Source organism: Erinaceus europaeus, chromosome 21 (genome assembly GCF_950295315.1).
Source record: "Erinaceus europaeus chromosome 21, mEriEur2.1, whole genome shotgun sequence".
Taxonomy (NCBI): domain Eukaryota; kingdom Metazoa; phylum Chordata; class Mammalia; order Eulipotyphla; family Erinaceidae; genus Erinaceus; species Erinaceus europaeus.
In genome coordinates, this window is record NC_080182.1 from 11,094,333 (window position 1) to 11,111,877 (window position 17,545).

At 47.5% G+C, this 17,545-nt stretch overlaps 1 protein-coding gene across 4 annotated transcripts in view; it reads left to right on the forward strand.

Annotated features, from left to right (window-relative positions):
- The first annotated feature begins 10,432 nt into the window (after window positions 1-10,432).
- NKTR (natural killer cell triggering receptor) overlaps window positions 10,433-17,545 on the forward strand; it is an 84,421-nt gene continuing 77,308 nt past the window's right edge. For all 4 annotated transcript variants that reach the window (XM_060180381.1, XM_060180379.1, XM_060180380.1 and 1 more), the window contains exons 1-2: window positions 10,433-10,566; window positions 10,837-10,916. In XM_060180381.1, the coding sequence (XP_060036364.1) occupies window positions 10,859-10,916 (58 nt within the window). In that variant the 5' untranslated portion in view covers window positions 10,433-10,566; window positions 10,837-10,858. The remainder of the gene's footprint in view (window positions 10,567-10,836; window positions 10,917-17,545) is intronic.

Genomic DNA, 17,545 nt, shown 5'->3' on the forward strand with positions numbered 1-17,545 from the left:
CCTCCCTTTTCCACTGTCTACAGAGTTGGTGTTTACACTGTACATGGCAAATGGGCTATTCACAAGCCTGATCTGTTGGGATGTTTACTGAGAACTATGCGGGGTTTTTTTAGGCTTTAATTCATGATGATGTTTAGAGAGGAGTCAGTGTTAAAGCCTGGATTCCTAGCAATACTGGGCTTGCAGATCTACCTGGCGGCCTACTTGACTTAACTATACAGGACTTCGTTCTCACTGGAATGTGAGCCCCCGTTGATGTCTTGTTTGGGGCATCCCCCAAAGAAAAGCCTGAGACAAAAGCTCATGTCTGGTTAATTTACTGGGGAGATGATGTCTGGAAACCAGGGGAAGGCAGTGGAGACAGTGACATAGGTAGGGAGGAGAAGCCACCGAGAGGTGTGTCATAGAAGTCACTGTTAAGAGTCAGAAGTGCCTCAGTTCTTCGGGGATCATATGAAAGGTCCCCGCGATGTTTACCTGAGAGACGCTGATTAGGGGTTGTCTACACAAAAGTTAGTTCTCCTAACAAGCGGTTCTGTGACCAAGAGAGTCCTCAGATGTCAAAGAAGGTAGAAGAAAGTGGAAATCTGTGAAGTGGGTATTGGCCAACACAGGGTGAGTGTGACCTTGTAGAGGAGCCAGCCACTTGTGACTGCAGCCTGTGTCAGGTAGACAAGGGCCAGTGACTGCACTGGAGGTCCATGCTGGGGAGTGTGGGATCTGAGCCAGCAGGTGTGGCCCATGCCAGTTAAGTGGAGCTTCCTGCTTAGCAGGGGAAGCACCCTTAAAGACTTGTCCACTTCTCTCCCAGAGGAAAGGTTTTTGTGACCTGCTGTGTCTCGTCCCTTTGTCTCTTGGGAAGGATGTTTGAGCCAGTATGCAGAGGGTTGAGTCAGGGCAAACTCACAGTTTCTGGGAATAACTGGAGATGCAGTCTTCACTTCTAAGGGCATAATCAAGGTTGGCACGGGTCCTCATGTGCGCCCTGGCCCATCTCTGTGCTTCCAAGCCAGCCTGAAATACCAGCATTTGCAATTCTTGTTTAAGGACTTACAACTTGAAACACTTGTCAAAGATGATCTTAAAAAAAGCAAAAAAGGCACCATCGTGACGGCGTTGCTGTCGCTCGCCCTGGACCAGCCGGTGCGCCAGGACCTGGCCATGACGCGAGGTGTCGCTGATCAGCAAGGTGCTGCCGGTGGGCGGCATCAAGAAGAAGACAATCCATCGCGGCCAAGCGCGCAGGCAACACGTGTGTGGTGCTGCCGGCCGAGAACCGCAGCGACTTCCTGGAGCTGCCGGGCTTCCTGCACGACGGACAGGCTGGAGGTGTGCACGCTGGTGCTGCAGCGCTGAGACGGAACAGACACAAGACGGAGACAGAGCGACGGAACAGACACAAGACGGAGACAGAGCGACCGAGACACACTCAGCGTTTATTGGTGGGGGGCCGGGGGCTCAGTCCTTCTTGGCCGCAGCCTTGCGCATGTCGGCCAGCACCTTGCTCAGCTCCTCGCGCTTCCTCTTGGTGCGGATGTGGGTCCCGACCTGCGGAGACGGACGGACAGATGGAGCGTCAGCAGAGCCGGGGCCCCAATAAAGAGCCTCCCTCTCTGCCTCCCGAAAAAAAAAAAAAAGCAAAAAAAAAAACCCAAACCTAGTCTCCATTTGTAGAGAACCGTTATCTTTCCTCAGGACCTCCTGCTTTAGGAATTAAGTGCCAAAGTCGGCAAGATAGCTCACCTGGATAGAGCACTTGCTTGGCCATGTGTGAAACCCAGGTTCAAGTCCGGCCCCTGCTGCAATGAAAGACCCTGCAGTGCTGTTATGTCTTTCTCTCTCTCTCACCCCCATGTCCCTATCTGAAAAGTTACCAGTCCAGAACGGTGAAGTCTCTAGAAAAAAGAAAATTAAATTCCACTTAACCAGTGTGTCCTCCAACTTCAGTGGGTTAAACTGATCTCCCAGTGGCCTGTAAAGGACCTGAACTTGATCTCTTGAATTTCCAAACCTGCCTCTCAGGATTTGTAACAATGGTGGCTTTTGTCAGTGTCACTCTCCTGGGGCAAGGATAAGGCAGCTAAAACAAAGAAAGCAGGTAATGAACATGCCAAGCTGGTTTTCCTCTTCCTTGTGAGCTCTCATGACCTTCTGGGACTCCCAAGTAAGAATGCCTCCGGAGGAAATAACGCTCAGGATTATCTCATGACCTTTAGCCACTGCAACAAAAGCCCCATTACTGGAGATAATCTGAGTGAGTGTATTAAGCTGGGTACATGGCGTCTTCATTTTATTGTTACACTTAAATCATATATATTGCTTTGAATTTTTTTCCATTTTATTTTTCTTTTTTTATAATACTCCTTTTGTTGTCCTTATTTATTTTTTTATTGTTGTAGTTATTGTTATTGATGTCATTGTTGGATAGGACAGAGAGAAATGGAAAGAGGAAGGGAAGACAGAGGGGGATAAAAAGACAGACACCTGCAGACCTACTTCACCGCCTGTGAAATGACTTCCCTGCAGGTGGGGAGCCAGGGGCTCTAACTGGGATCCTTATGCCAGTCTTTGCGCTTTGCACTACGTGCACTTAATCCGCTTGCTACCGCCCGACTCCCCATTTTCTTTTATTTATTTACTTATTTTTTGCCGCTAGGGTTATTGCCTGCACTACAAATCCACTGCTTCTGTGGCCACTTAAAAAATTTTTTTTGATAGGACAGAGAAATTGAGAGGGGAGGGGGAGATAGGGAGAGAGAAAGAGATACCTGCAGACCTGCTTCACAGCTTGTGAAGTGACCCCCTTGCAGGTGAGGAGCTGGGGGCTCGAACTGGGAGCCTTACACTCCATTATATAGTTACAGAAGGTGAATCTAGGACCTCACATACTATAGGCATGCTCTAGAGCCGTGGCCCAGTTTTTCTTTATTTATATATTTTATTGTTGGTAATGAGATACAAAACCATTGATTACTCCATCATCCATGAAGTTTCTTGTGGTTTCTTTGTTGTTTGCATGCCATGCCAGAGATTGGACCCAGAGCCTTACATGTGTGAGAAATGTGTTCTGTTGAGTTCCCTCAAGTCCCAAATTTATTCCATTTTCATAAAAGCAACATTAGGATACATTACAGTTCACAAGGACTCAGCTTCAAGCCCTGCAAGGAGAAAGCTTCACGAGTGCTGAAGCAGGGCTGCAGGTATCTTCTCTCTCCCTGTGTTTCACCCCTCTTCCCCCTCTCAATTTCTCTGTCTCTATCCAATAGTTAATAAAATCAGAAATACATTTTTTAAAGAGCAGCCTTCGGGGGCTAATTCATCTGCGCCTGTGCCCCAGTGAAAACGCCGCAGGCTCCTTCGGAACCTTTCTCTCCAGTCGCTAGGGCCTTCTTTGTCCTTCCTGAATATTCAGTAAGTCTGGAGGTCCAGGAGGAGGTTATTTTCATTTATTTGTGGTAAATTTATTGATTGGGGGGCAATATGGAGATCAACATAACCCCTTTTTAAAATGTTTTACTTTTTTATTTATTGGATATAGACAGAAATGGAGAGGGGAGGGGGAGGCCTAGGCAGTGGCACAACCGGTCACATGATGCACATCACACTAGGCACAAGGACCTGAGTTCAAGCCCCGGCTCCCCACCTGCAGGGGGGACACTTCACAAGCAGTGAAGCAGGTCTGCAGGTGTGTTCTTATCTCTCCCTATCTCCCCCTTCTCTCAACTTCCCTGTCCTCTAGCAAATGAAAAAGACTTGGGGGGAAAATGGCCACCAGGGGGCAGGGATAGATAACATAATGTTCTTCTAGCGTTTGCTCTTCTTCCTTAGCCAGTTAATGGCTTTGAAAGTGACTGGGATCCATGTGGATTCAGTTGGCTAGGAAGGATCGTCAGTTTCCCCAATGAAGTGGTTATACAGAGAGACTCATGTCTGAGGCTCCTAAATCCTAGGTTCAATCCCCTGCACCACCGTAAGCCAGAGCTGAGCTTAAAAAAAAAAAAAAAAAGTCCATCAGAGCAGTGGATTTGTAGTGCCCGCACAGAGCCCCAGTAATAACTCTGGAGGCAAAATAAGTAAGGAAATAAAATAGAAGAGAGGGAAAGGGGAGAAGTTTACCTTTGCAGGTGGAGAGCCAGGGCTTGAGTCCAGGTCTCTTGTGAATGGTAATGTGTGGCACCCCCTGGCCCCCAATACAGCCTTACGTTCTTGTGAACCGAACTGGTAATAAAACAAGGGGAAGATGACATAGTAAATAGATTTTGAGCAAAGGGGAAATGTTACTTAAAAAAATACTGGTGGTCCAGGAGGTGGCACAGTGATAAAGCTTTGGCCTCTCAAGCATGACGTCCTGAGTTCGATCTATGGCAGCAGATGTGCCAGAGTGCTGTCTGGTTCTTTCTCTCTCCTATCTTTCTCAGAAATAAATCTTTAAAAAACAAATACTGATCCGGGAGTTGTGCTGTAGCGCAGCGGGTTAAGTGCACGTGGTACAAAGCACAAGGACCAGCTTAAGGATCCTGGTTATATCAAGTTAAATAAACTTAAAAAATATTTAATTTTGGTTCATACTCCCAGAAACGGAGAAATTCCTAATACTATGGCCGATCTACATAATCATTGTTTTGCCTGAAAAATCCCCACCCATTCCATTCCTTTGATCTATCTTCTTTCTATCCTGAGAGGCTCCCTGCCTGCAGGGTAATACTAATCCTACCACTTAAAACCCTCAGAACAGTTGCTAAGGAAGTTTCTACCTTCCCAGCCCCTTTTGCCTTTCTCAGCCCCTTTCCTAGCATTTCCGTTTCCGACTTGCCACTTCCGAGAGTCTGCCCTTTAAAAAGCCTGGGCTCTCTGATCAATAAATACATTGCATTGTCTGGCTACCAGGTGTCTGTTACTGAGTCATCTTCCTCCCGTCCCTGAGTGAGTAGCAGCCCAGGCTGGCTCCAGTCGAGTTCTCTCCAACCCAGAGAGTACGCACCCAGGAAGAGGCACCCCCACGCTAGCCCCGGCAACTGTCTGTCTCTATTTATATATATTAGTGCATTTTTCCCCTATGGTCCTGCCATCTCTTCCCTTCTAAGTCACACCTACACCTATTACTACTTCTGAATGTCCTTTTTTTTTTCTCCCCAGGTCCTGATGTAGTTCAGAGCCCTCTGGTCATCTTCCCCTATAATTTCTCCGTTTCTGGGAGTATGAACCAAAATTAAAGATTTTTTAAGTTTATTTAACTTGATATAACAGAGAGAGAGAGAGACCTGCAGCACTGCTTTACCACTTGTGAAGCTTGCCCTTCTGCAGGTGGGAACTGGGGACTTGAATCTGGTTCCCCTGAACCAAAATTCTTTTTTTTTTCAACCAGAGCACTGCTCAGCTCTGGCTTATGATGGTGTGGTGGATTGAACCTGAGACTTTGGTGCCTCAGGTATGAGAGTCTCTTTGCATAACCATTATGCTATCTACCCCACCCTTTTTTTTAAAAGAAATTTTATTTTTTATTTTTTTCCCTTTTGTTGCCCGTTGTTTATCATTGTTGTTATTGTTGTTATTTCCATTGTCGTTGTTGGATAGAACACAGAGAAATGAAGAGAGGAGCACAAGACAGAGGGGGAGAGAAAGATACCTGCAGACCTGCTTCACCACTTGTGAAGCGACTCCCCTGCAGGTGGGGAGCCAGGGGCTTGAACCAGGATCCTTACCTTCACACCATGTGTGCTCTACCCTCCGCGCCACCACCCCGCTCCCACCAAAATTCTTTAAGGGGTACAGAAGCTGGGAGTTCTGGCTTCTGTAATTGCTTCTCTGCTGAACATGGATGGCATTGGTAGGTCAATCCATACTCCCAGCCTATAACAGTACCTTCCATGCACTTAAGAATATGTGAACAAGGGGAGTCAGGGCGGTAGCCCAGCGGGTTAAGCGCACTGGTGCAAAGCGCAAGGACCAGCCTAAGGATCCTGGTTCAAGCCCCCGGCTCCTCACCTGCAGGGGAGTCGCTTCATAGGTGTTGAAGCCGGTCTGTAGGTGTCTGTCTTTCTCTCCCCCTTTCTGTCTTCCCCTCCTCTCTCCACTTCTCTCTGTCCTAGCCAACAGTGATACAAGAATAATAACTACAACAATAAAACAACAAGGGCAACAAAAGGGAAAATAAATATTAGAAAAAAAGAATATGTGAACAGGCTGGGGGTAGATAGCATAATGGTTATGTAAAAAGACTCATGCCTGAGGCTTCAGAAGCCCAGGTTCAATCCCCCAAACCACTATAAGCCAGAGCTCAACAGTTCTGGTTTTAAAAAAAATGTGAACAGAGCAGATCTCATGGTAGGCATTCTCACCACAGTCATACAAAGCTAGAACAAAAGGTGGTTATCAGATTTGAGGAGAGTTAAGAATGAAGCACTATTGTGAAACAACTTTAAACCTCTCTCCCTCCAAGAACAGTGAAGCTGTTATACAGTTGGGAGCAGACAGAGCTGGAAAGCTAGAAACTGGATCTGGGGGCAGTCAGGAAGGTTGAAGGCCCTCAAGTCTTCCTCCCTCCAGGACCACGGTTGTTCAAACTCCCTCCTTGAACAAAACCAGTAATAGATCTTATCCCCCCCTCCCAGAGCACTGGCTTATGGTGGTGTGGGGGGTTGAGTCTGGGACCCAGACACTCAGACATATATATATATATATATTCAATATATATGTATATTCAATACATATAAATATGTATGAACATATATAATATATATTCTATATATATACTAAAAATGATAGGTGTAATTTTATTTATTTTTATTTATAAAAAAGAAACACTGACAGAACCACAGGATAAGAGGGGTACAACTCCACACAGTTCTCCCCACCAGAACTCCATATCCCATCCCCTCCCCTGATAGCTTTCCTGTTCTTTAACCCTCTGGGAGTATGGACCCAAGGTCATTGTGGGATGCAGAAGGTGGAAGGTCTGGCTTCTGTAATTGCTTCCCTATTGAATGAAAAAAAAAAAAATATATATATATATATATTTATTTTATTTTATTTTGCTTCCAGGGTTATTGCTGGAGCTTGGAACCTGCACTGACTTGAATGAATACACTGCTCCTGGAGGCCATTTTTCCCTTTTGTTGCCCCTGTTGTGGTTATCATTGTTGTTGTTCGTTATTGGACAGGACAGAGAGAAATGGAGAGAGGAGGGGAAGACAGAGAGGGGGAGAGAAAGAGAGACACCTGCAGACCTGCTTCACCGCCTGTGAAGTGACTGCCCTGGAGGTGGGGAGCCGGGGGCCCAAACCCAGATCCTTATACCGGTCCTTGCGCTTTGTGCCATGTGCGCTTAACCCGCTGCGCTCCCGCCCGACCCCCGAAAATATTTTTATGTGACCATTATGCTACCTCCCCAGTCTGGTCTCAGCTGGACTGCTTCAAGAAAACAAGGCCAATAGGGTTATCCCTTTGTTACCAACTTCAGCTGTAATATATTAACTGTTGGAGTTAATTTCAACCTAATTTATCAAACTTGTTATCTCTTTCCCATGACTGTATCAGACATCTCAGTGTTTTTCTTTGTAGGGGGGGAGGTCCCAGTTTCAAGGCTACAGTATAAACTTCTAGGCAAAAACACAATATGTGGGAGTCGGGCGGTAGGTACCGCAGCGGGTTAAGCGCACGTGGCACAAAGCGCTGGGACCAGCGGAAGGATCCCGGTTCAAGCCCCGGCTCCCCACCTGCAGGGGAGTCGCTTCACAAGCGGTGAAGCAGGTCTGCAGGTGTCTTTCTCTCCCCCTGTCTTCCCCTCTTCTCTCCATTTCTCTTTGTCCTATCCAACAATGAACAACATCAACAATAATAACAATAATAACCACAGCAAGGCTACAACAACAAGGGCAACAAAGGGGCGGGTGACCTCCAGGAGCAGCAGATTCATGGTGCAGGCACTGAGCCCCAGCAATAACCCTGGAGGCAAAAAAAGAAAGAAAGAAAGAAAGAAAAAACACAATCTGTATCAGATAGATGGATTAGGCACAGAAAGGCTCAAGACATAAAAGAAAGAGATAGAGAAGAAAAAAAAAGGACTAACTGTAGTCATCAAAACAATGAAAAGACAAGACGCAAGTTGGGAGAAGATATTCACAATCACATATCAATAAAGAAGAGTAGAGTGTGCATATAGCACCTGCTAACCAAGAACTATTATAATAAAATGAGCAGTAGCTCAGCGGGTTAAGGCAAGTGGCGCAAAGCACAAGGATGGTCGAAGGATCCCGGTTCGAGCCCCCAGCTCCCCACCTGTAGGGGAGTTGCCTCACAGGCGGTGAAGCAGGTCTGCAGGTGTCTGTCTTTCTCTCCCCCTCTCTGTCTTCCCCTCCTCTCTCCATTTCTCTCTGTCCAATAACGACGACATCAATAACAACAATAATAAGTACAACTATAAAACAAGGGCAACAAAAGGGAATAAATTAATGTTTTAAAAAAAGATTTAAAAAGAGGGGCCTAGTGGTGAAGCAGGGCTGCTGGTGTCTCTCTATCTCCTGCTCCCTCTTGATTTCTGGCTGTCTCTATCCCATAAATAGATAATAAAAAATATATACAAACCTTGACAAATATCTGTTTATCCAGCCACCATCAATTACAGTATTAACACACATAAGTTGGTGCTTAGAAAAAAATTATTCACTAAAAATATTGGGACCAGGTGGTGGTGCACCTCTTTAAGCACACACATTACACAAGGACCTGGGTTTAAGTCCCTGGATCCTACCTGTAGGGGGAAAGCTTCAGGAGTGGTATACAAGGCTACAGGCGTTTCTCTGTCTCTACCTACCCTTCCCCCAATGTCTTTCTGTCTTATCCAATACTAAATACATAATAAAAACTAAAAAGGTAAACTTAAAAAATAAATCAAACCAAGCAAGTTCACAATACAATGCAGAAGTTCAGAGACACCCCCAGATTCCACCTGTCTTGTTTTGTGTCCTCCCTATGCCCCCATCATGTAAGTCCTTGGGTCAGGTCAAGTGGCTTGGCCGGTGGTCAAGTTACAAGGTGACAAGCACGATGTTCCTTTGCTATACACCCAACATATGCAGCTCAGGTCTCTGCTATAGGTGCAGAAGTCAGTTTAGTTTGCTTTATTATTTTTTTAAGTGTCTGATGTACAGTACTGCATACTGCTGAGTCATAAGCTTTACCTTAATAATTCCCTTTCCCTTAAAATATAGAGGTGCAAATTAAAGTCTTCGTCCCTAGCAATTTCTTCTTCCTTTCCTGCTGTTACAATAACATGAGAAAAGGAAGTGGTTATTTATTCCCTTTTGTTGCCGTTATTGTTGTTATTGCCGTCGTCGTTGTTGTTAGGACAGAGAGAAATGGAGAGAGGAGGGGAAGACAGAGAGGGGGAGAGAAATATAGACACCTGCAGACCTGCTTCACTGCTTGTGAAGCGACTCCTTGCGCTTTGTGCCACGTGCGCTTAACCCACTGGGTGGTAGGGCTACCGCCCGATTCCCCCGGAAGTGATTTTTAAAAGGTCATGCATCTGAACTTACCCTTCTCATTAGATGTAGAATTGAATCTATGTCAAGGCCTTTGGAGACTGCACACCAGACCTCCGTGCCTGAGACTCCAGAGGTCCCACGTTCAATCCTGGGCATCACCATAAGCAATACTCTGGTCTCTCAATCCGCTCCTACTCTCTTATTAAAGGAAATAATAGAACTATGCTCGATGAAGCTGCTGCCAAAGCACATCTCAAGCCAATAGAACTTTGAAGCGAAATAAACGGTCTGGTATCAAATGAGTGGGGAGGTAGCATGATGGTTATGCAAAAAGACTTTTATGTCTCAACCTCCAGAGGTCCAGGCACCATCCTTAGTCAGTGGTCTGGTTAAAAAAAATGTGACACCCGCCCCCCCGGTGGAGATTCTCTCCTAAATATATATATATATATTTTATGAGGCAGGGAGAACTGCTTAATAAAGTAGTAGAGCAGGTGAAAAAGATTTTAGGGCATGAAGATGACGTCTCTCCAGATACACAATAAATAGATAATAAGTAATCAGTAAATACTCTAAGGAGAGAGGAGCGTTATTGCGAAAAAGACAGCAGGCTAAAAGATGCGTCTCTTTGCTAAACTTCGGTGGCATAATCCATACAACTTCTTTCCAGCTGTAACTTCAGGGAGCCTGAAGCTGAAGTTCCAGGCAGACAGCTGGGCGCCAGGAGAGGAATGGAGAGCGCAGGCGCCGCCAAGGCTCTCCGATTGGCTGACTGGCTGCGGGGGCGGGGCTAGAGGCCCCACTCAGGTGTAGGAACGCGAGGCAGGACGCCCCCCGAGAGTCTGACACGCCCACGAGCGCGCGCCCCTGCAGTTAAATATCGCTGCGGGACTGCGCTCTCGCGGTACTTGTCCCGACTCTCGCGGGACTGTACGTGGCACTGGGAGGCCAGCCGGAGAAAGAGGAGGAGAAGGAAAGGGGCGGGGGTGGTGCTGGTCCGTTAGTGGCGTTGGGTGGCGGCCGCGGTGGCAGCGCTTTCTCCTCCGCCTTTGAGGAGTCGCTCAGGCTGGAAGCCGGCCAGGTAAAGCATCGGCCCTTAGGTGCGCGCCTCAGGGGGCCGGGGGGCGGAATGGCGGGAGGGGGGCCAGGGGCCGGTCGGATTGGCGGGAGGGGCCGCGCCCCTGCGCTTCACCTCGCTCCGCCCCCTGCCCCCCGCGCCCCACCCCCTGCCCCCGAGCCCCGCCCCGAGCCCCTGCGCCCCGCCCCTCCTCACGCCCCTCGCCCCGCCCCCTCCTCCACTCGCGCCCGCCCCGCCCTCCTCCCCGCCCTGACCGCCTTCCTCTCCCCGCAGCTCTCGCCGTGGCCTGGGCGCGATGGGCGCGCAGGACCGGCCGCAGTGCCATTTCGACATCGAGATCAACCGAGAGCCGGGTGAGCCGGGCCCCGGGGCGGGTCTCCCCCTCCGCAGCCCCCCAGCCTTCCCGGGGCGGGCGGGCGCCCCTTCCCATCTGCTCCCGCGCCACCCCGGGGCAGTGAGGGTGCCCCCGGGCAGTGAGGGTGCCCCCGGGGCAGTGAGGGTGCCCCCCCGGGCAGTGAGGGTGCCCCCCCGGGCAGTGAGGGTGCCCCCCCGGGCAGTGAGGGTGCCCCCCGGGCAGTGAGGGTGCCCCCCCGGGCAGTGAGGGTGCCCCCGGGGCAGTGAGGGTGCCCCCGGGGCAGTGAGGGTGCCCCCCGGGCAGTGAGGGTGCCCCCCCGGGCAGTGAGGGTGCCCCCGGGCAGTGAGGGTGCCCCCCCGGGCAGTGAGGGTGCCCCCCCGGGCAGTGAGGGTGCCCCCCCGGGCAGTGAGGGTGCCCCCCTGGGGCAGTGAGGGGGCCCCCCCAACACACACACACAGCCTAGTGCCAGCTGCGCTCTCCAGACTGTGGGCTGCTGTGCTTCCTGGGCCACTGACAGGCTGCCTAACCCCCTTCCTTTTTTTTTTTTTTTTTTGGTACCTTAATTATTGTCAGAATTTTCTTGGTTCTCGAGAAAATGACTTTGAAATCATTCTGTGTCCACCGACCTGGCAGGGTGCACACACTAAATTTAGCTTCCTCAGTGTTTATCTTGAGCGAATCCGGCCATCCATTCTTATATTTTGTTGGGAAGAAAATATTAAAAACAACAAAAGAAAGAAAGAAAGAAAAGAAAGTATTTTCTTCTGAAGGGGTGTTTGGCTCCAAGTAGGAGAACAGGGAGGATTGCACACTGTCTCTTAGCTCCTCCTCAGTGCCCTGGACGCGAGCTCTGGCTGGAGGCATGTGCAGCCTTTGTGCAAGTCTGTTGAGATGACAGTGGAGCCTGCTGCTGTTCCCGTTGTGGGGACCTAGTGGATAGATCAAGCCTTTCTTACTTTTGGGGTTTGTTTGTTTGTTTTGCCTCCAGGGTTATCGCTGGGGCTCAGTGCCTGCACTACTAACCCACTGCTTCTGGAGGCTATTTTTCCCATTTTTGTTGCCCTTGTTGTCATTGTTGTTGCATAGGACAGAGAGAAATCAAGAGAGGAGGGAGGACAGATAGACACCTGCAGACCTGCTTCACCGCCTTTGAAGTGACTCCCCTGCAGGCGGGGAGCCAGAGGCTCCAGAACCCGGGATCTTATGTCTGTCCTCGCGCTTTGCACCACGTGCGCTTAACCAGCTGCTCTACCGCCCGACTCCTACTTGTGGTTTTTATCCTACTGGGATATTGAGACACTGGCATGAAGTTAGAGCTGCATCGTATTTTGATTATTTCTTTCTTATATTTGATAGGATCATGAGAGTTGAGGGGGGAGAGAAAGCCACAGCTGCAGCCCTGCCTCACTATGAAGCGTCCCCCCTGCAGGTTGGAAAGAGCTACATTTTCAGAGCTTAATCAGAAAGGCCGTTTTTTGAGGTGGTTCCTTAAGCACACATGTAAAGGAGCTGCTGAGCCCTGGGGTGTCCTTGATAAGGGCGTTTCTGGTGGAAGATCAGTTCATTCAGATGCGAGGGTGGGAGGGCAGCGAGGAAGCCTAGGTGGCTGCAGTCCAGGAAGAAGAGAGAAGCAGGAAAGGGCCTACAGGCCACAGAAAGGACTTTGACTCTGAACTTGGAAATAACTGCAGCATTCTTAGGAAGGTGGTTGCCGCCTTTTTATATTTTGAAACATGGTGGATCCTGATCTTTTCTTCTGCTCCTTCTCGTCTTCGTCTTTACCAGAATTCTGCTCAGCTCTGGCTTGTGGTGGTTGGGGGGCATTAAGCCTCGGGCATGAAGGTCCCTTTCCATAACTATTACACTGTCTCCACTGTCTGATGCTTCATCGCCTGGGGCTTATATCTTATTTGTTTTTATTTGTCACCGTCAGAGCTTCACACCTGTGTGGTTGCGTTATTGCAAGCAGACTTTTTTTTTCTCCTTTCAGTCTCAGAGAGGAGTATAGAGAGGAGAGACGCCACATTGCCGCTCCACTGTTGGTAAAGCCACCATTCTGCGTCGTGCTCCTGGGCTTTCGGGGACTTGAACCCAGATAGTAAAGTGGTTTGGGCTTGCCAGATGAGCTGTCTCCCAGTCTCTGCTTTTTTTTTTTTTTTTTTTTTTTGGTTCTGTGTACTTTAGAGAGAGGGCAAAACACCAAGCATCGCTCCATCATCTACGGCGTGTGCTTTGATGTTGTGTCTGATGCCCCATCTGCTGAGCTCTCTTCTCCCTCAAGGCTGTTCATTGAAAAGTAGAAGTAAAGCAAATGTTCTACAACCATTTTAAGTACCTCTTTCCTAATAATATTCATATCTTAGAAGTGCAAATAACCTTTTTAAGTAAAAAAAATTTTTTTGGCTACATTTTTATCTTATTTTTAATTATGATAGAGACAGAAGCAGGGAGATGAGGGAGAGAGAAAAAAAAAAGACACTTGTATCATGTGTGCCTGGCCCTGCAAATAACCTCTGCTGTGGAAAACCCCCAGAACTTTTGGTAAATGTTAGATGGAATTGAGTCCCCAGCATGAAAGGTAGTTTGTAATGATTCCACGCTAGGAGAAGTGACTGGTCCTCTTGAGAATCCAAAGATTGCTTCCATCGATCCAGTGGAGAATCGGCAGCTCCGAGTTCTTCAGTCTCGTGTAATACTTCTCTACCACTTCTCAGTGTGTCACCTAAGTAGTCTGTACTTGTTTTGAAGACTCACTTCAGTTTGAACTAAGGTGTGTTCTTGCTTTGTAGTTAGTATTTAACCTCTGGTATTATATATTGCTGAGTACTGAAGTAGTATTCTTGTCTTACATAGTTAATAATTCAGTTGGTATAATACAAAATGTTAGCTTTCACAAGCAAAGACTATTATTCTTTTTAATATTTTTAAACTTATTTTAATGAGACCCAGAGAGAAAGATAAAGTCAGATCACTGCATAGCTCTGGCATATGGTGATGCAGGGCCTTGAACCTGATACCTTAAAGCCTAAAGCATGATATCTCCCTAGCCCCCAAAGATTATTATTATTTTTTTAAATTTATATTTATTTATTCCCTATTGTTGCCCTTGTTGTAGTTGTTGTTGTTATTGATGTCATTGTTGTTGATGTTGTTGTTGGATAGGACAGAGAAATGGAGAGAGGGGGGGAAGACAGAGGGGAGAGAAAGACAGACACCTGCAGACCTGCTTCACCGCCTGTGAAGCGACCCCCCTGCAGGTGGAGAGCCGGGGGCTCCAACCGGAATCCTTGAGCCATTCCTTGCGCCATTCCTTGCGCTTTGCGCCACCTGCGCAGCGCTTAACCCGCTGCGCTACCGCCCAGCCCCCTCATTCTTTATTTCTTAGGGCAAGGGAAAGGCGGAAGGGGGAGACAGAAAGAGGAGCCTTGCCAGAGCATTGTTCTACCCGCGGAGCTAAGCTCCCAGCGCCACTCAGAGCGCTCACTTGCTGAGCACAGAGAAGCTTGCTCTGCTGGCTGAGCTATCTCCTTGGGGCCTGGAGTTACTTTACTTGGTAGAGTGCATGCCTTACCATATGCAAGAACCTAGGTTCACTCCCCAGCATTGCATAAAACTTTTTTGGGGGGAGTCCGGTAGCACAGCGGGTTAGGTGCACATGGCACAAAGCACAAGGACCTTCATAAGGATCCCGGTTTGAGCCCGCAGCTCCCCACCTGCAGGGGAGTCGCTTCACAGGTGGTGAAGTAGCTCTGTAGGTGTCTCTCTTTCTCTCCCCCTCTCTGTCTTCCCCTCCTTTCTCTATTTCTGTCTCCTATCCAACAACAATAACTACAACGATAAAACAACAAGGGCAACAAAAGGGAATAAACAAATATTAAAAAATCAAAAAAAAATTTTTTTTGGATGTCTTTTTCTGTGGTTCGGGGAATCAAATTTTAAGTCCTCGTGCATGTTAGGCACATACTTGCTTGCAAAGTTACTTTCCCAGCCCAGAACTGTATGTATTTTATAGCAGCCAAGTAGACTTTTGAACTGTAAAGCCACCAACCGAGAACAAGTGTAAGACTTTGTTGGGAGCCAGCCAGTGGTGCAGCGGGTTAAGTGCACGTGGCGGAAAGTGCAAGGACCGGCATCAGAATCCTAATTTGGTGGTCCCGGAGGTGGCGCAGTGGCCAAGGCACTAGGCTCTAAATCATGAGGTCCTGAGTTCAATCCCCGGCAGCACATGTACCAGAGTGCTATCTGGTTCTTTCTGTCTCTCCTCCTATCTTTATCATTAATAAATGAATAAAATTTTTTAAAAAAGAATCCCGGTTAGATCCCCCGGCTCCCCACCTGCAGGGGAGTCACTTCACAAGTGGTGAAGCAGGTCTGCAGGTGTCTGTCTTTCTCTCCCCCTCTCTGTCTTCCCCTCCTCTCTCCATTTCAGTCTGTCCTATCCAACAATGACGACATCAATAACAACAACAACAATAAAACCACTACGGCAATAAAAGGGAATAAATAAATATTAAAAAAAATTAAAACGGGACCGGCAGTGGTTAAGCACACACATTACAGTGCAAAAGGTTCCAGGTTCAAGTCCCTGGTCCCCACCTGTAGGGGGAAAGCTTCACAAGTGGTGAAGCAGGGCTGCAGGTGTCTCTCTGTCTTCCTCTCTTATATTTATATTTATTTTTATATTTATTCATTTTCCATTTTTGTTTCCCTTGTTGTTTTCATTGTTGTAGTTATTATTATTGTTATTGACATCATTGTTGTTGGATAGATCAGAGAGAAATGGAGAGAAGAAGGGGAACCAGAGAGGGGGAGAGAAAGATAGACACCTGCAGACCTGCTTCACTGCTTGTGAAGCGACTCCCCTGCAGGTGGGGAGCCGGGCTTGAACCGGGATTCTTCTGCCAGTCCTTGCACAAGCTTTGCGCCACGTGCGCTTAACCATTGTTCTACTGCCGGACTCCCTCTGTCTTCCTCTCTTATCTCCCCAACTCCTCTCAATTTCTCTCTATCTCTATCCAGTAATAAATAAATAAATATTAAAAATAAATAAATAAAAAAGACTTTGTTGCCTCATTTTATTTGTTGATTGATTTTATTTTTTATTATCTTTATTTTTTCTTTCTTTATTGGATAGAAATAGCCAGAGATTGAGAGGGAAAGGGGAGATAGAGATGGAGAGAGACAGACAGACACCACTGGCAAAGCTTCCTCCCAGCAGGTGGGGACGGGGGCTGGAATCCAGGTTCTTGCACATTGTGACACATGCGCTCAACCAGGTGTGCCACCACCCGGTCCCTGATGCCTTACTGTATTAGTCATTGTTTTATTACATTTTGCAATTATAATGTGTTTTCCTCTGCTAGCAAAAAGACTGTCATTTGCTAAAGGCTCAGATGGTAGCATTAAAAAAAAAACTAAAAATTTGTAATTTTAAAATATGTACTTCTTCAGGGCCTAATAGATTGTACAGAAAAGTGTAAATGTGACTTTTATATCATTGGGAAAGCAGGAAGCTTGCTTGTCTCACTGTGGGAGTACTTGTTTTTATTTCATTGACCTTGACTGGAATTTGTGGCAAACGCTAGAAGAAGAAGAAGAACTGGAATTTGTGATATCTCCATGGTGTGCCTGTATACTAGTCACTGTGAGGCCACTAAAGTGGTTCATGTTGGATATAATTGCAGGACTGTTCCATACACATTTTTTTCAAACATTTAAACAAGTTTTTAAAAAGTTTACTTTGTTCATTATATGTGAAAGTTCACCTGCGACAGGGAGAAGCCAGAGCCCCGTGTTGGTGCCTGTGCTGCTGGGTGGACCTGGGACCTCACACATGCAGCCTGCTCCCCTGTCAGGTGGAAGTGCCCTTCCACTCTGCTGCATCTTTTTCAAAAGCCTTTTAACTAAAATTTGTATTTAATGGTTAGCTATTCGATTATTTCCCGTTCTTTCTTTTTTTTTTTTTTTAAAGAAAAAAATTGCTTGTTTTTTTAAGAGATTATTTATTCCCTTTTGTTGCCTTTGTTTTATTGCTGTAGTTATTGTTGTTATTGATGTTGTCTTAGACAGGACAGAGAGAAATGGAGAGAGGAGGGGAAGACAGAGAGGGGGAGAGAAAGACAGATACCTGCAGACCTGTTTCACCGCCTGTGAAGCGACTCCCCTGCAGGTGGGGAGCCAGGGCTCAAACCGGGATCCTTACACCGGTCCTTGCGCTTTGCGCCACATGCGCTTTGCGCCACATGCGCTTTGCGCCACATGCGCTTTGCGCCACATGCGCTTTGCGCCACATGCGCTTTGCGCCACATGCGCTTTGCGCCACATGCGCTTTGCGCCACATGCGCTTTGCGCCACATGCGCTTTGCGCCACATGCGCTTTGCGCCACATGCGCTTTGCGCCACATGCGCTTTGCGCCACATGCGCTTTGCGCCACATGCGCTTAACCTGCTGCGCTACTGCCCGGCTCCCTTGAGTTTCCCTTTCTGTTCTTTCTTTCTCAACTTCTGTTTATGAGTGGGATCATCCATACTCGTCTTTCTGATTTAGCTCACGTAACATAATTCCTTCTAGCTCCATCCAAGATGGGACAGAGAAGGTGGGTTCATTTTTCTTAACAGCTGCAAAGA